Below are 12741 nucleotides of genomic sequence, written 5' to 3'. Positions count from 1 at the left end.
GCGCACCGGATACAGCAAAGGCTATTGGGCCCATACAACATCCCAACTATCGTGCTGAAGACTTGTGCTCCAGCACTAGCCGCACCTGTAGCCAAGCTGTTCCAGTACAGCTACAACACTGGCATCTATCCGACAATGTGGAAAACTGCCCAGGTATATCCTGTCCACAAAAAGCAGGACAAAGCCAACCCAGCCAATTACCGCCCCATTAGTCTACTCTCAATCATCAGCAAAGTGATGCAAGGTGTCATCGAAAGTGCTATCAAGCGGCACTTACTCACCAATAACCTGCTCACTGATGCCCAGTTTGGGCTCTGCCAAGACCACTCGGCTCCTGCCCTCATTACAGCTTTGGTCCAAACATGGACAAAGGAGCTGACTGCCCTTGACATCAAGGCAGCATTTGACCAAGTGTGGCATCAAGGAGCCCTAGTAAAACTGAAGTCAATGGGAATCGGGGGGGGGGGGGGGGAAATGCTCCACTGGCTGGAGTCATACCTAGCACAAAATAAGATGGTTGTGGTGGTTGAAGGTCAATCATCACAACCCCAGGACATCACTGCAGGAGTTCTTCAGGGCAGTGTCCTAGGCCCAACCATCTTCAGCTGCTTCATCAATGACCTTCCCTCCAACATAAGCTCAGAAATGGGGATGTTCGCTGATGACTGCACAGTGTTCAGCGCCATTCACAACTCCTCAGATAATGAAGCAGTCCATGCCCGCATGCAACAAGACCTGGACGACGTTCAGGCTTGGGCTGATAAGTGGTAACATTCACGCCACAGAAGTGGCAGGCAATGACTATCTCCAACAAGCGAGAGTCTAACCACCTCCCCTTGACATTCAATGGTATTACCATCACCGAATCCCCCACCATCAACATCCTGGGGGTCACCATTGACCAGAAACTTAACTGGACCAGCCACATAAATGCTGTGGCAACAAAATAAGGTCAGAGGCTAGGTATTCTGCGGCGAGTGTCTCGCCTCCTGACTCTCCAAAGCTTTCCACCATCTATAAGGTACAAGTAAGGCGTGTGATGGAATACTCTCCACTTGCCTGGATGAGTGCAGCTCCAACAACACTCAAGAAGCTTGACACCATCCAGGACAAAGCAGCCCGCTTGATTGACACCCCATCCACCAACTTAAACATTCACTCCCTCCACCACCAGCGTACCGTGGCTGCAGTGTGTACCATCTACAAGATGCACTGCAGCAACTCGCCAAGGCTTCTTCAGCAGCACCTCCCAAACCCCCGACTTCTTCCACCTAGGTGATTGGGCAGATGCATGGCAGATGCAGTGTAATGTGGATAAATGCGAGGTTATCCACTTTGGTGGCAAAAACAGGAAGACAGGTTATTATCTGAACGGCAATAGATTGGGAGAAGGGGAAGTGCAACGAGACCTGGGTGTCCTTGTGCACCAGTCGCTGAAGGTAAGCATGCAGGTGCAGCAGGCTGTTAAGAAGGCAAATGGTATGTTGGCCTTCATAGCGAGAGGATTCGAGTACAGGAGCAAGGATGTCTTGCTGCAGTTGTACAGGGCCTTGGTGAGACCACACCTTGAGTATTGTGTGCAGTTTTGGTCACCTTATCTGAGGAAGGATGTTCATGCCATGGAGGGAGTGCAGCAAAGATTCACCAGACTGATACCTGGGATGGCAGGAATGACGTATGAAGAGAGATTGGGTCGATTGGGCTTATATTCGCTGGAGTTTTGAAGAATGAGAGGGGATCTCATTGAAACTTATAAAATTCTAACAGGACTAGACAGACTAAATGCAGGAAGGATGTTCCCGATGGCGGGGGAGTCCAGAACCAGGGGTCACAGTCTAAAGATAAGGGGTAAGCCATTTAGGACAGAGATGAGGAGGAATTTCTTCACCCAGAGAGTGGTGAACCTGTGGAATTCTCTACCACAGAAGGCAGTTGAGGCCAATTCATTAAATATATTCAAGAAGGAGTTAGATATATTTCTTAAGGCTAAAGGGATCAAGGGATATGGGGAAAAAGCAGGGACAGGGTACTGAATTTGGATGATCAGCCATGATCTCAGTAAATGGCGGAACAGGCTCGAAGGGCCAAATGGCCTACTCCTGCTCCTATCTTCTATGTTTCTATAGAAGGACAAGGGCAGCAGGCGCATGGGAACACCACCAACTCCAAGCTCATAGACCATAGAGCACATATACCAGAAACGCTGTTTACGGAGGTCACGGTCCATCATCAAAGACCCTACCCACCCCAGCCACAGTCTGTTCGCCCTCCTGCCATCTGGGAGACGCTACAGATGCATTCGCACCCGTACGACCAGATTTAGGAACAGCTTCTTTCCCAGGGCTGTCATCCTACTGAACTCCACAAATAAACTCTAAAGCCTGCACATTTGCCAATGCACTTTATTATGGTTATGTTTATGTTAATGTATTACAAGCCAAATGTATGTTGAATGTTTAAATGTCTTAATCTAAATGTACACTCTCTGGAGCCGCAAGCCTACATTTCGTTGTACTGCACTTGTGCACTAACAATGACAATAAAAGTTGATTTGATTTGATTTGATTTGAAGTCACACACCATCCTGACTTAGAAGTATATCGCCAATTCTTCATCGTCACTGGGTCAAAATCCTGGAACTCCTTCCCTAACAGCACTGTGGGAGTACCATCACACGGACTGCGGCGGTTCAAGAAGGCGGCTCACCACCACCTTCTCGAGGGCAATTAGGGATGGGCAATAAATGCTGGCCTTGCCAGCGACGCCCACATCGCATAAACAAATTTAAAAAATATATATCATTGGTAGGTGGTCCTTGCAGCTGCAGAACGCATGTTACCTGTGTGAGGTTTACACAGGGCAGTACTTCCAGCGTTGAGGGTGAAAATGGCAGTGCTGGTGTCAATGCACGCTGATTGACGTCACAATCTGCCTACTCTGCATACTTCTGGCGCACGCCCATCACCGACACTAACACCCTCACCAAGATGGTGTCCGGCACGGCCTGTACCAGAATTGTGCGCACGCAGCTTGGACGCTATTTTCAACCCAAAATGGCAACCGTAGTGCCCAACCAATGGGTGCTACGTAATCGAATTTTTAGCCCTCAATATCCTTTATATAGTGTGGCGCTCAATACTGCACCCAGTACTCTAACTGAGGTTTTATTAAGGTTTTATATTGTATTATATTCTATTATTTTTATATTATATTCTATACCTCTTGTGATAAAACCAAGAATTCCATTAGCTTTTTTACAGTCTTATCAACCGGAGGAGCTGCCTTTAATGTCCTGTGGACCTGAACCTCCAAATCCCTCTGCTCTCCCACAACATCGAGCCTACTTCCATTCACAGTGTCATTGCTGCTGTTATTCCTTTACCAAAATACTTCATCTCACACTCACTGAGATGGAATTCCATCTGCCACATTTAAACCCATTCACCCATCTTATCAATATTGCTTTGCAGTTTCCGTTGGTCTTCTATTATACCACCTATTTTGGAGTCATCTGCAAATTTCAACACCACTCCCTCTAGACCTATATCTAAATCATTGATATATAATTAGAACTGATTCCTGTGGAACACCATTACCTATTTCGAAACTCTCTGAAAAACTACCTTTAACTCATAATCTCTGTTTTCCCCCTTCTAACCAATTTAAAATCCAGTTTACTAGCCTCTGCCTAATTCCATACTCCTTAATCTTCCCTAGTAATCTCCCATGTGATACCCTGTCAAAGGTTTTCCTAATGTCCATCTATATTACACCCACTGCATTTCACTGAATTTATGTTAAAATGTTACTGAAACACCCTAGTTATTTTGGATTTGGACTTAATAGACCTGATCTAAAATTTCACACTGGAATTACAGGGTTGAGGCACTGATCTCCTCTAAACATTTTATTCATTTATTTAAAATTATTAAATGTTGCGAAAGCAACCAATCAAAACTTGGTATTTACTATATACTAGCTTGATGCAAAAAAAGATGCCAATTAGTCATAGGACTTTGAAAAAACAATGTGGCAAAGAATTAACTGTGAGACTTTCTGAGCTTCAATTGTACTCAACTCACTTCACTTGTATTGAAAAATTGCTCCAGTTTAAGTATGGTCACTGACATAATAAAACTCACTACGCACTTGGTTTGAGCATAAAGCAAGGCTTTAATCTACTTGTTTCAGAACATGGAAGTCTAGTTGTACTTCACTAGTTCCTTGTCTTACAAAATGTCCCTGGCAAGCTGGGGCCCACGTCCAAGGAGTATAAATACTCGGGCAGCACCACCAGCTGGCCGTCCAGCGTTATTTCATGAGTAGTTTCTTGATGATGAGATTTATAACCACCTTCCTGCCAAAAAGATTTGGAAGTCCGACGATTTCCTCTTAACTGATTAGGCGGAACACGAATAGCTGCAGTTTTTTAGATTTTTGTTTATGGCCAGAAGGCACGTCTCCCCGGACTATGTCTTGGTCCCTGGACCACTTGATCCATACTGGTGGATCGACAGGGCCCGTGTTGCTCTGATCGACCCGAGGGAGGCTGGGGAGATCGTGACTCTGGGTGCGGGTCCCCACAGGCGCAGAACTGGCTTCGTCCCGTTGGTTAGCCGGGGATTGACCGGCGTCCTGGCCCGGGGTGGCCATCCCATGGGGAGCGCTCGGCTCCCCGAGCGGATCCGGCAGGGCAGCCGGCAGATCCCTCAATGTCCCAGGTAAGGCGTCATCCTCAGGGGAGCGCAGAGTGTCAGCCTCATCCCCGCGGGTCCCTCCATCAGTTGGGTCCGCGGAACCGGCCGGACAGGGAGCCAGGTCCCGGAGCGAAACAGTGGACTCCCGGCCATCTGGGTATCGCACGTGTGCGTACGTGGGGTTGACGTCCGCAAGTTCTAACTCGTCGACTACAGGATCGGTTTTCGACGATCGGGCGAATCTTCAGAGCAGCACGGGGCCAGGAGCTGCCAACCATGACGGTAGAGACGTCCCATGGGTGGAGCGACGCTGGAAGCTGAAGAATCGCTCGTGAGGTGTGACATTGGTAGAAGTAGAAAGGAGAGACCTGATGGAATGCAATGCATCAGGGAGCATAGTTTCCCACTGCTGGTCTAGTAGATTGCCTGACCTCAGCGCAAGACGAACAGCGTTCCAAATGATAGCGTTGTATCTCTCAACCTGTCCATTACCAATGGGATGGTACAGTGTTGTTTTACTTGTGCAATTCCCCGTTGGGAGAGAGAACTTTTGAGTTCGCTTGACATGAAGGGGGGACCCCGATCAGTGGATGAAATTGGCCGTACCGCAAAGGGAAAAGACTTGATCAAGGCATTTGATCACTGTGGAAGTAAGCATATTGGGACAGGGGAAAGCGTGAATATTCGTCCACCATAGTCAGTAAGTAGGTGTTCCACGTTGAGGAAGGCAATGGCCCTTTAAAGTCAATGCTGAGTCGCTGCATAGCGTGTATGAGCGAGCCATTCGATGGACGGAAGAATTGCGGTTTTAACTCTGCACAGATTTTACAGGAGGAGCACGTTCTTTTCACATCTTCCGTAGAAAATGGGAGATTTTTAGATCGCACAAAGTGCAACATACGGGTAACGCCAGGATGGCATAAGTCAGTATGAAGATCCACCGGAGTTGAAGTTGACATAGAAGAGCAGAATGTCCGCGTGAGGGTACCCGGGGCCACATTCTCTTTGCCGGGTCGATAATGTATGGTGTATCCAAAGGCAGCCAATTCCATCTTCCAGAGTTGTATTTTGTTATCCTTGATCTTGGTGCGTTTCTGGTTATCCAGCATAAAGGCCACGGAGCTCTGATCGGTTATGAGTGTGAAATGGCGACGAGCGAGAAAATGACTCCATTTACGTACCGCTTCGATGATGGCCGTAGCCTCCTTCTCGCCAGGAGGATAATGGAGCTCGCTACCCTGCAAAGTTCTGGACAGAAATGCAACGGGTCGACCACCTTGATTCAAGGTAGCAGAGATCGCCACATCCGATGCATCGCACTCGACCACGAAAGGAAGATTTTCATCAATGGAACGAAGCGTGGCTTTTTCCAGTTGTCGCTTGAGGAGATTGAAAGCTGAAATAGCCATTGCCTCCAATGGAAATGACTTAGCGTGAAGCAGGGGCTGGATCTTGTTGGAGAAGTGGGGTATCCATTTCGCATAATAGGCGAACATGCCGAGTGCCAGACGAAGAGAGCCAAGATTCGTAGGGGGAGGGAGCTCCTGAAGCGGACGAAGTCACTCCGGATCCGGTTTGATGACACCGTTGCCCACCCAGTAGCCAAGGATGTTGACTGATGGTACTGATTTCACAGATTTGGACTCATTTAAGGTTAAGTTGCGACGACGGAGAACGTCAAAAAATTTCTGGAGGTTGGCATCATGCTCCTTCTGGTCATGACCAGCAATGGTGATATTATCCAGATATGGAAAAGTGTCCGTTAAGTTCTCCTGTTTGACTAGGCTATCCATTGCCCGTTGAAAGACGACCACCCCATTGGTGACCCCAAATGGAAGGCGACAAAACTGGTAAAGCCAACCATTGGCCTCAAAGGCTGTATACTTTTTGTCCTTTAACAGTACTTGATGATATGCGCTCTTTAAATCAAAAATTGAAAATACCTTGTAGTTGGCAAGGTTATTGACCATGTCATCGATGCGTGGTAGTGGGTAGGCATCCAGGTCGGTATACTGGTTAATAGTTTGCGAGTAATCGATGCAAAGACGTTTCTTGTGTTGCTTCAGAGGATTTTTAACAATGACAACTTGAGCCCGCCAGGAAGATGAACATGGCTCAATGATACCGTCAGCTAGAAGGCGAGAGATTTCTGCCTCGATAAAGGCTCGATCATCTTGGCTGAAACGTCGTGATTTACTGACTATGGGCTTACATCGGGGGGAAAGATTGGCAAACAAGGAGGGCTCGTCGAGCGAAGCCGCCGAAAGCACACAAAACGGTACTTTGGAAATAGTAAGCTCTGGCTTTGACCCTCCAAACTCGAAAGTGAGTCTTTTGTGTTGTTTCTGGAAATCCTGTCCCAGGAGCACATCACTGCATAGGTTCTTGAGCACCCCGAGCCGGGTGGAGAAATAAGTGCGGCCATTGAGGATAAGGTCGACAAGACAAAAGCCGGAAGAATTGGTGGTCAGTATCGTCAGAGCCATTGCAATTTCCCTGTCCGAGGGGTAAATACGCAGTTTTAACTTACTGACAGCCCGCTCACTAATGAAGCTGTCAGAGCTGCATGAGTCAATTAGTGCACTCAAAATGTGTCCATTTACCGAAACCTTTGTGGCTGCATGGGACAGACTTTGGGGAAAAACAGCTGTGATGGGAGGCGGGGCAGTTTTACCCTTGACAGCTGTAACCTTAGTAGTGGTTCTTGGGGGAGGAGCAGTTTTATAGATTGCAGCTGTAACCTTAGTAGTGGCTTTTGGGGGAGGAGCAGTTTTATAGATAGTAGCTGCAAAACTAACAGGAGCTCTCGACCGGTATACCTTAGAAAAGTGGCCTTTCTTACTAACAGTGGCTCTTGACTGGCATACCTTAGAAAAATGACCTTTCTTGCTGCAATGATTGCAGGTTGCGTTACAAGCAGGACAAAATTTCCAATAATGGAACGCACCTCCACAGAAGAAACACTTCCTCCGGATTGCCAAGATGCCGCTAGGGCGGGATTGTCATTAGTGTAGGTTTCTAGGGTAGGGTTGCCATCAGCCAGGTTGGAGTCGTCATCAGTGAGGGCTTCCGCCCGAGGCCTATCGAAGGCGTCACTAAAAGTGATAGCAGCAGCCCGTGCACGTGGTGAAAGATGGGTATCTGCATTCCTCTTTGCTAAGTCCAGAGAACATGCCTGGTTATAGACAGCCTGTAACTTGAGGGTTTTATTCTCCAACAGATGCTGACGTATGAAGGGAGATGCAATCCCATTAATAAAGGAATCACGAATTAACTCCTCCTGGTACTGCTCAGCTGTAACAGCTTTAAGATTACAATCCTTGCTGAGCCTGCGAAGTTTCTGAAGGAATTTGTCAAGTGATTCCCCGGGTTGTTGTCGAGTTGTGGCCAGTAGATGCCGAGCAAAAATTTCATTTGGGGACTTGATATATAGCTGCTGTAGTATTTGGATAGCGGCGTCATAGTCTACACAGTCTTCGATTATAATCAAACACATGAGGGGATACATAATTTGCAAGTATCTCTAATTTATCAGGAACATTTTCACCACACACCCTGAGGAAGTTGCTGAAAGTACGATACCAGTGTTTCCATACCTTAGCAGCTGTAAGTGAATTCGGGTCCAGGTCGAGATGGGCGGGGCTGAGTAGTTTCTCCATGATGGATCGATTACTTGTCTGAGTTCCCTTCTACGGTTCGAGTCGTAGCTGGCTGTTCCCGAAATTACCCAAAGTGTGGAGTCGATATCAAGTTGATTAAATTGACGTAATAAAACTCACTACGCACTTGGTTTGAGCATAAAGCAAGGCTTTAATCAACTTATTTCAGAACATGGAGGTCTAGTTGTACTTCACTAGTTCCTTGTCTTACAAAATGTCCCTGGAAGCTGGGGCCCACGCCCGAGTATTTATACTCCTTGGACGGCACCACCAGCTGGCCGTCCAGCGTTATTTCATGAGTAGTTTCTTGATGAGATTTATAAAAGTCACCGATATACTTTTAAGAAAGTTTGCACTTACACTAATTTATGGTTTAACTTTCTACTTGTGTGAAACCCATAATTCAACATTTCAATTTGTTCCCAGTACTACTGGTGATAGGTCTGTAACTATTAATACCTCCACTTGGTGTTAAATGCTCTCTTTTCTAGCTGCAACACAAATTCAGAAAGACAAAATTTATAACTGCACTTATGTGTGAGACTACACTGAGTGTCAGCAGGATATTCAAACCTGGAGCTTCACAGCTGAGTCCAATCTTGTTCTCATTCGATGTCCACATAAACACATTGGGTCACTGAATGGTGATCAAGAGTGGGAGCACGGGATGATTTCCCCCTCCCTAGTTCTAGGAGCGAAGGCCAATTATAGCTCCTACTGCCACCCTGACTGAAATTATCTCAAAGTTAGATCGAAGTTGGGACCTTCATAACCTAAATAGCTCAATTACTCATAACTGAAACTGTCGACCATCAGGATCTCGAATATATATTCTAAATCAATAAACAAGAGATACAAGTTTCCAGAAGCTTTTCTATGTGCCTGACTGCCATGGGAGGGTGCGGTACTTATGGGTAGGTGCAGCAGTATTCAGAATGACTAAGCTATAATTAAAATGTTTCTCATCTTTGGTCTTGTCCCTTCAGTTGTCTTCCAATCCGGTATACATACCTGGTCCATTGTTTACTGCTGTAAGATGACCCTTGCACTGCGAAGCATTATGAGCTTGTGAAATCTGTCAGTTCTAGTCAAAATCTAAATCTAAATCTAAAGAAACGCAGAACGCCTGTGTACTTTCGTTAAACTGGCTGTGTATTTTATAGGGAGGAGCGAGAGGCTCAACGCTTGCAGTATATGGAGAAAGTCAAACAAGAGGAAAGGCTGATAAGACTAAGGGAGGATGAAGACCGAAGGTAAGATGAAGAACAGGTGTGCACTACATCTCCTGCTTCACTCTGCGATATCCAATTTCCCAGAGGAGGCCTAAAACAGACGGGAGGCCCCTCATTTGCATATGTAAGGGCCAACACGTTTTAGGCAACAGTTAGGGACACCTGAAAAATGGCCCAACCCGATATCAGGTCAGGCGTCCATTGGCTGTGAGATGTTGGTCCACACAATTGTCCTCATAAACCGGACACTACATGGTTCAATTTCTACCCCTAGCGGTCTGTGGAAGGCAGCAGTTAGTCTGAGGGTCCTTGGGGGGCTGCAGTAAATAGTGCGATCCCATGGAGGGCAGCAGTAATAAAAGGAATCCGTGTGTGGGCTTTACCGACACCAGCCCTAAAATGTTATCTTTCCTGAAATCTTCACTTTTATCTACGACTGCATCTGTGGTGTCTCTTTTTTAATATATAAAAAAAGTCTCTCAAAAACTGGCAATCCTTCGTAGCACAGGCCTGGAAAATAACAACTAATCAAACTGTGTTGTACTGCAGGAGGGACGAAGAGCAGCTTCAAAGACTGCTGGAGGAGACCAAGAGAATTAATTTGGAACAGAAGTTTTCATTTGAAGAAAAGCTTCAGCAGGTACTTTAGCAAAGTGAGATTAGTTGTAGAAACCCTTGGAACGTGCCATTGTTGTGGATGGTTTATTTCATGTGAGTGTTCTTTTGCAGGTTTGCATTTTCTCTCATTACTCAGATGTCATTATTGTCAGTGGTTTGCATTACACATGTGGTTTCATGAATACATGGGTTACATCGTCCTGTTCTACCTCAGTTCATAGAATCATAGAATGGTTACAGCACAGAAGGAGGCCATTTGGCCCGTCGGGCCCGTGCCGGCTCTCTGCAAGAGCACTTTAGCCAGTCCCACTCCCCCGCCCTTTCCCTGTAGCCCTGCAAATTTCGTTCCTTCAGATACTTATCCAATTCCCTTTTGAAAGCCACGATTGAATCTGCCTCCACCATCCTTTCAGGCAGTGCATTCCAGATCCTAACCACTCGCTGCGTAAAAAGTTTTTCCTCATGTCGCCTTTGGTTCTTCTGCCAATCACCTTAAATTATAGACTCAAGTAATTTCCTGACAATAGATGTTAGCGCCAATACAGGAGTTATTTCAAAACCAGAATAAACGGCAACAGTAAGTGTCCCAAATGGCCCATTACAACCTAACCAATGCATCCATTACTGAATAAATGCAACCAATGCATACGGTACCAAGTAACTCAATCACTGCATCTGTTACTGAATTAATCCAACCAGTGTTTGCAGTACCAAACAAGCCCAATAAATGCACACACTGGCAAGCAATCCTAACCAATTCTTGCATTACTGAACTTGAGAACATAAGAAATAGGAGCAGGAGTAGGTCATACGGCCCACCGAGCCTGCTCCGTCATTCAATAAGATCGTGGCTGAACTTCTACCTCAACTCCACGTTCGCGCCCTATCCCCATATCCCCGTGATTTCCTTAGTGCCAAAAATCTATCGATCTCAGTCTTGAATATACTCATCGACTGAGCACCCACAGCCATCTGGGGCAGATAATTCCAAAGATTCACAACCGTCTTAGTGAAGAAGTTTCTCCTCATCTCAGTCCTAAATGGCCGATATCTTTATCCTGAGACTATGGCCCCAGTTCTAAACTCTCCAGCCAGGGGAAACAGCTTCTCAGCATCTACCCTGTCAATCTCCCTCAGAATCTTGTATGTTTCAATTAAATCACATCTCATTCTACTAAACTCCAAAGAATATAGGCCCATTCTACTCAATCTCTCCTCATAGGACAGCCCTCTCACCCCAGGAATTAATCTAGTGAACCTTCATTGCACCCCCTCTAAGGCAAGTATATCCTTCCTTAGGTAAGGAGATCAAAACTGTACAGAGTACTCCAGGTGTGGTCTCACCAAAGCCCTATATAATTGCAGCAAGACTTCCTTACCCTTAGCCTTTATTGCAAGGGGGTTGGAGTATAACATACCATTTGCCTTCCCAATTGCTTGCTGTACATGTATGTTAACTTTCAAAGAACATAAGAAACAGGAGCAGAAATATGCCATTCGGCCTCTTGAGCCTGCTCCGTCATTCAGTAAGATCATGGCTGATCTGATCTTGACCTCGACTCCACTTTTCTGCCTGTTCCCCATAACCCTTGACTCTCCTGCAGTTCAAAAATCTGTCTATCTCAGCTTTGAATATATTCAATGACTCAACCTCCACAGCTCTCTGGGGTAGAGAATTCCAAAGATTCACGACCCTCTGAGAGAAGAAAATCCTCCTCATCTCCGTCTTAAATGGGCGAGCCCTTATTCTGAAACTATACCCCCTAGTTCTAGATTCCTCCATGAGGGGAAACATCCTCGCAGCATCTACCCTGTCCAACCCCCTCAGAATCTTATATGTTTCAATAAGATCACCTCTCATTCTTCTAAACTCCAATGAGTATAGGCCCAACCTGCTCAGTCTCTCCTCATAAGACAACCCCTTCATCCCAGGAATCAAACTAGTGAACCTTCTCTGAACTGCCTCCAATGCAAGTATATCCCTCCTTAAATAAGGAGACCAAAACTGTACGCAGTACTCCAGGTGTGGTCTCACCAACGCCCTGTACAGTTGTACCAAGACTTCCCTACTTTTATACTCCATCCCCCTTGTAATAAGGGCCAACATTCCATTTGCCTTCCTAATTACTTGCTGTATCTGCATGCTAACTTTTAGTGTTTCATGTACGAGGACACCCAGATCCCTCTGTACTGCAGCATTCTGTAGTCTCCATTTAAATAATATTTTGTTTTTTCTATTCTTCCTACCAAAGTGGATAACCTCACATTTTCCCACATTATACTCCTTCCGCCAAATTTTTGCCCACTCACTGAACCTATCTATATCCCTTTGCAGACTCTTTGTGTCCTCCTCACAACTTGCTTTCACACTTATCTTTGTATTGTCAGCAAATTTGGCTACAGTACACTCGGTCCCTTCATCCAAGTCATTAATATAGATTCTAAATAGTTGAGGCTCCAGCACTGATCCCTGTGGCACCCCACTAGTTACAGTTTGCCAACCTGAAAATGACCCATTTATCCCAAGTTAGCTAG

At 46.0% G+C, this 12741-nt stretch overlaps 1 protein-coding gene across 4 annotated transcripts in view; it reads left to right on the top strand.

Annotated features, from left to right (window-relative positions):
* Positions 1 to 12741, top strand: part of LOC147102225 (uncharacterized) — a 163060-nt gene that overhangs the window by 101524 nt on the left and 48795 nt on the right. For all 4 annotated transcript variants that reach the window (XM_085964544.1, XM_085964547.1, XM_085964546.1 and 1 more), the window contains 2 exons: positions 9520 to 9609; positions 10138 to 10228. In XM_085964544.1, the coding sequence (XP_085820670.1) occupies positions 9520 to 9609; positions 10138 to 10228 (181 nt within the window). The remainder of the gene's footprint in view (positions 1 to 9519; positions 9610 to 10137; positions 10229 to 12741) is intronic.

This window comes from Somniosus microcephalus, chromosome 22 (genome assembly GCF_052327205.1).
Source record: "Somniosus microcephalus isolate GS21.2 chromosome 22, FLI_Smic_1.0, whole genome shotgun sequence".
NCBI lineage: Eukaryota > Metazoa > Chordata > Chondrichthyes > Squaliformes > Somniosidae > Somniosus > Somniosus microcephalus.
The sequence above is the reverse complement of the archived record's forward strand: the minus strand, read 5'-3'. Positions and strand labels throughout refer to the sequence as shown.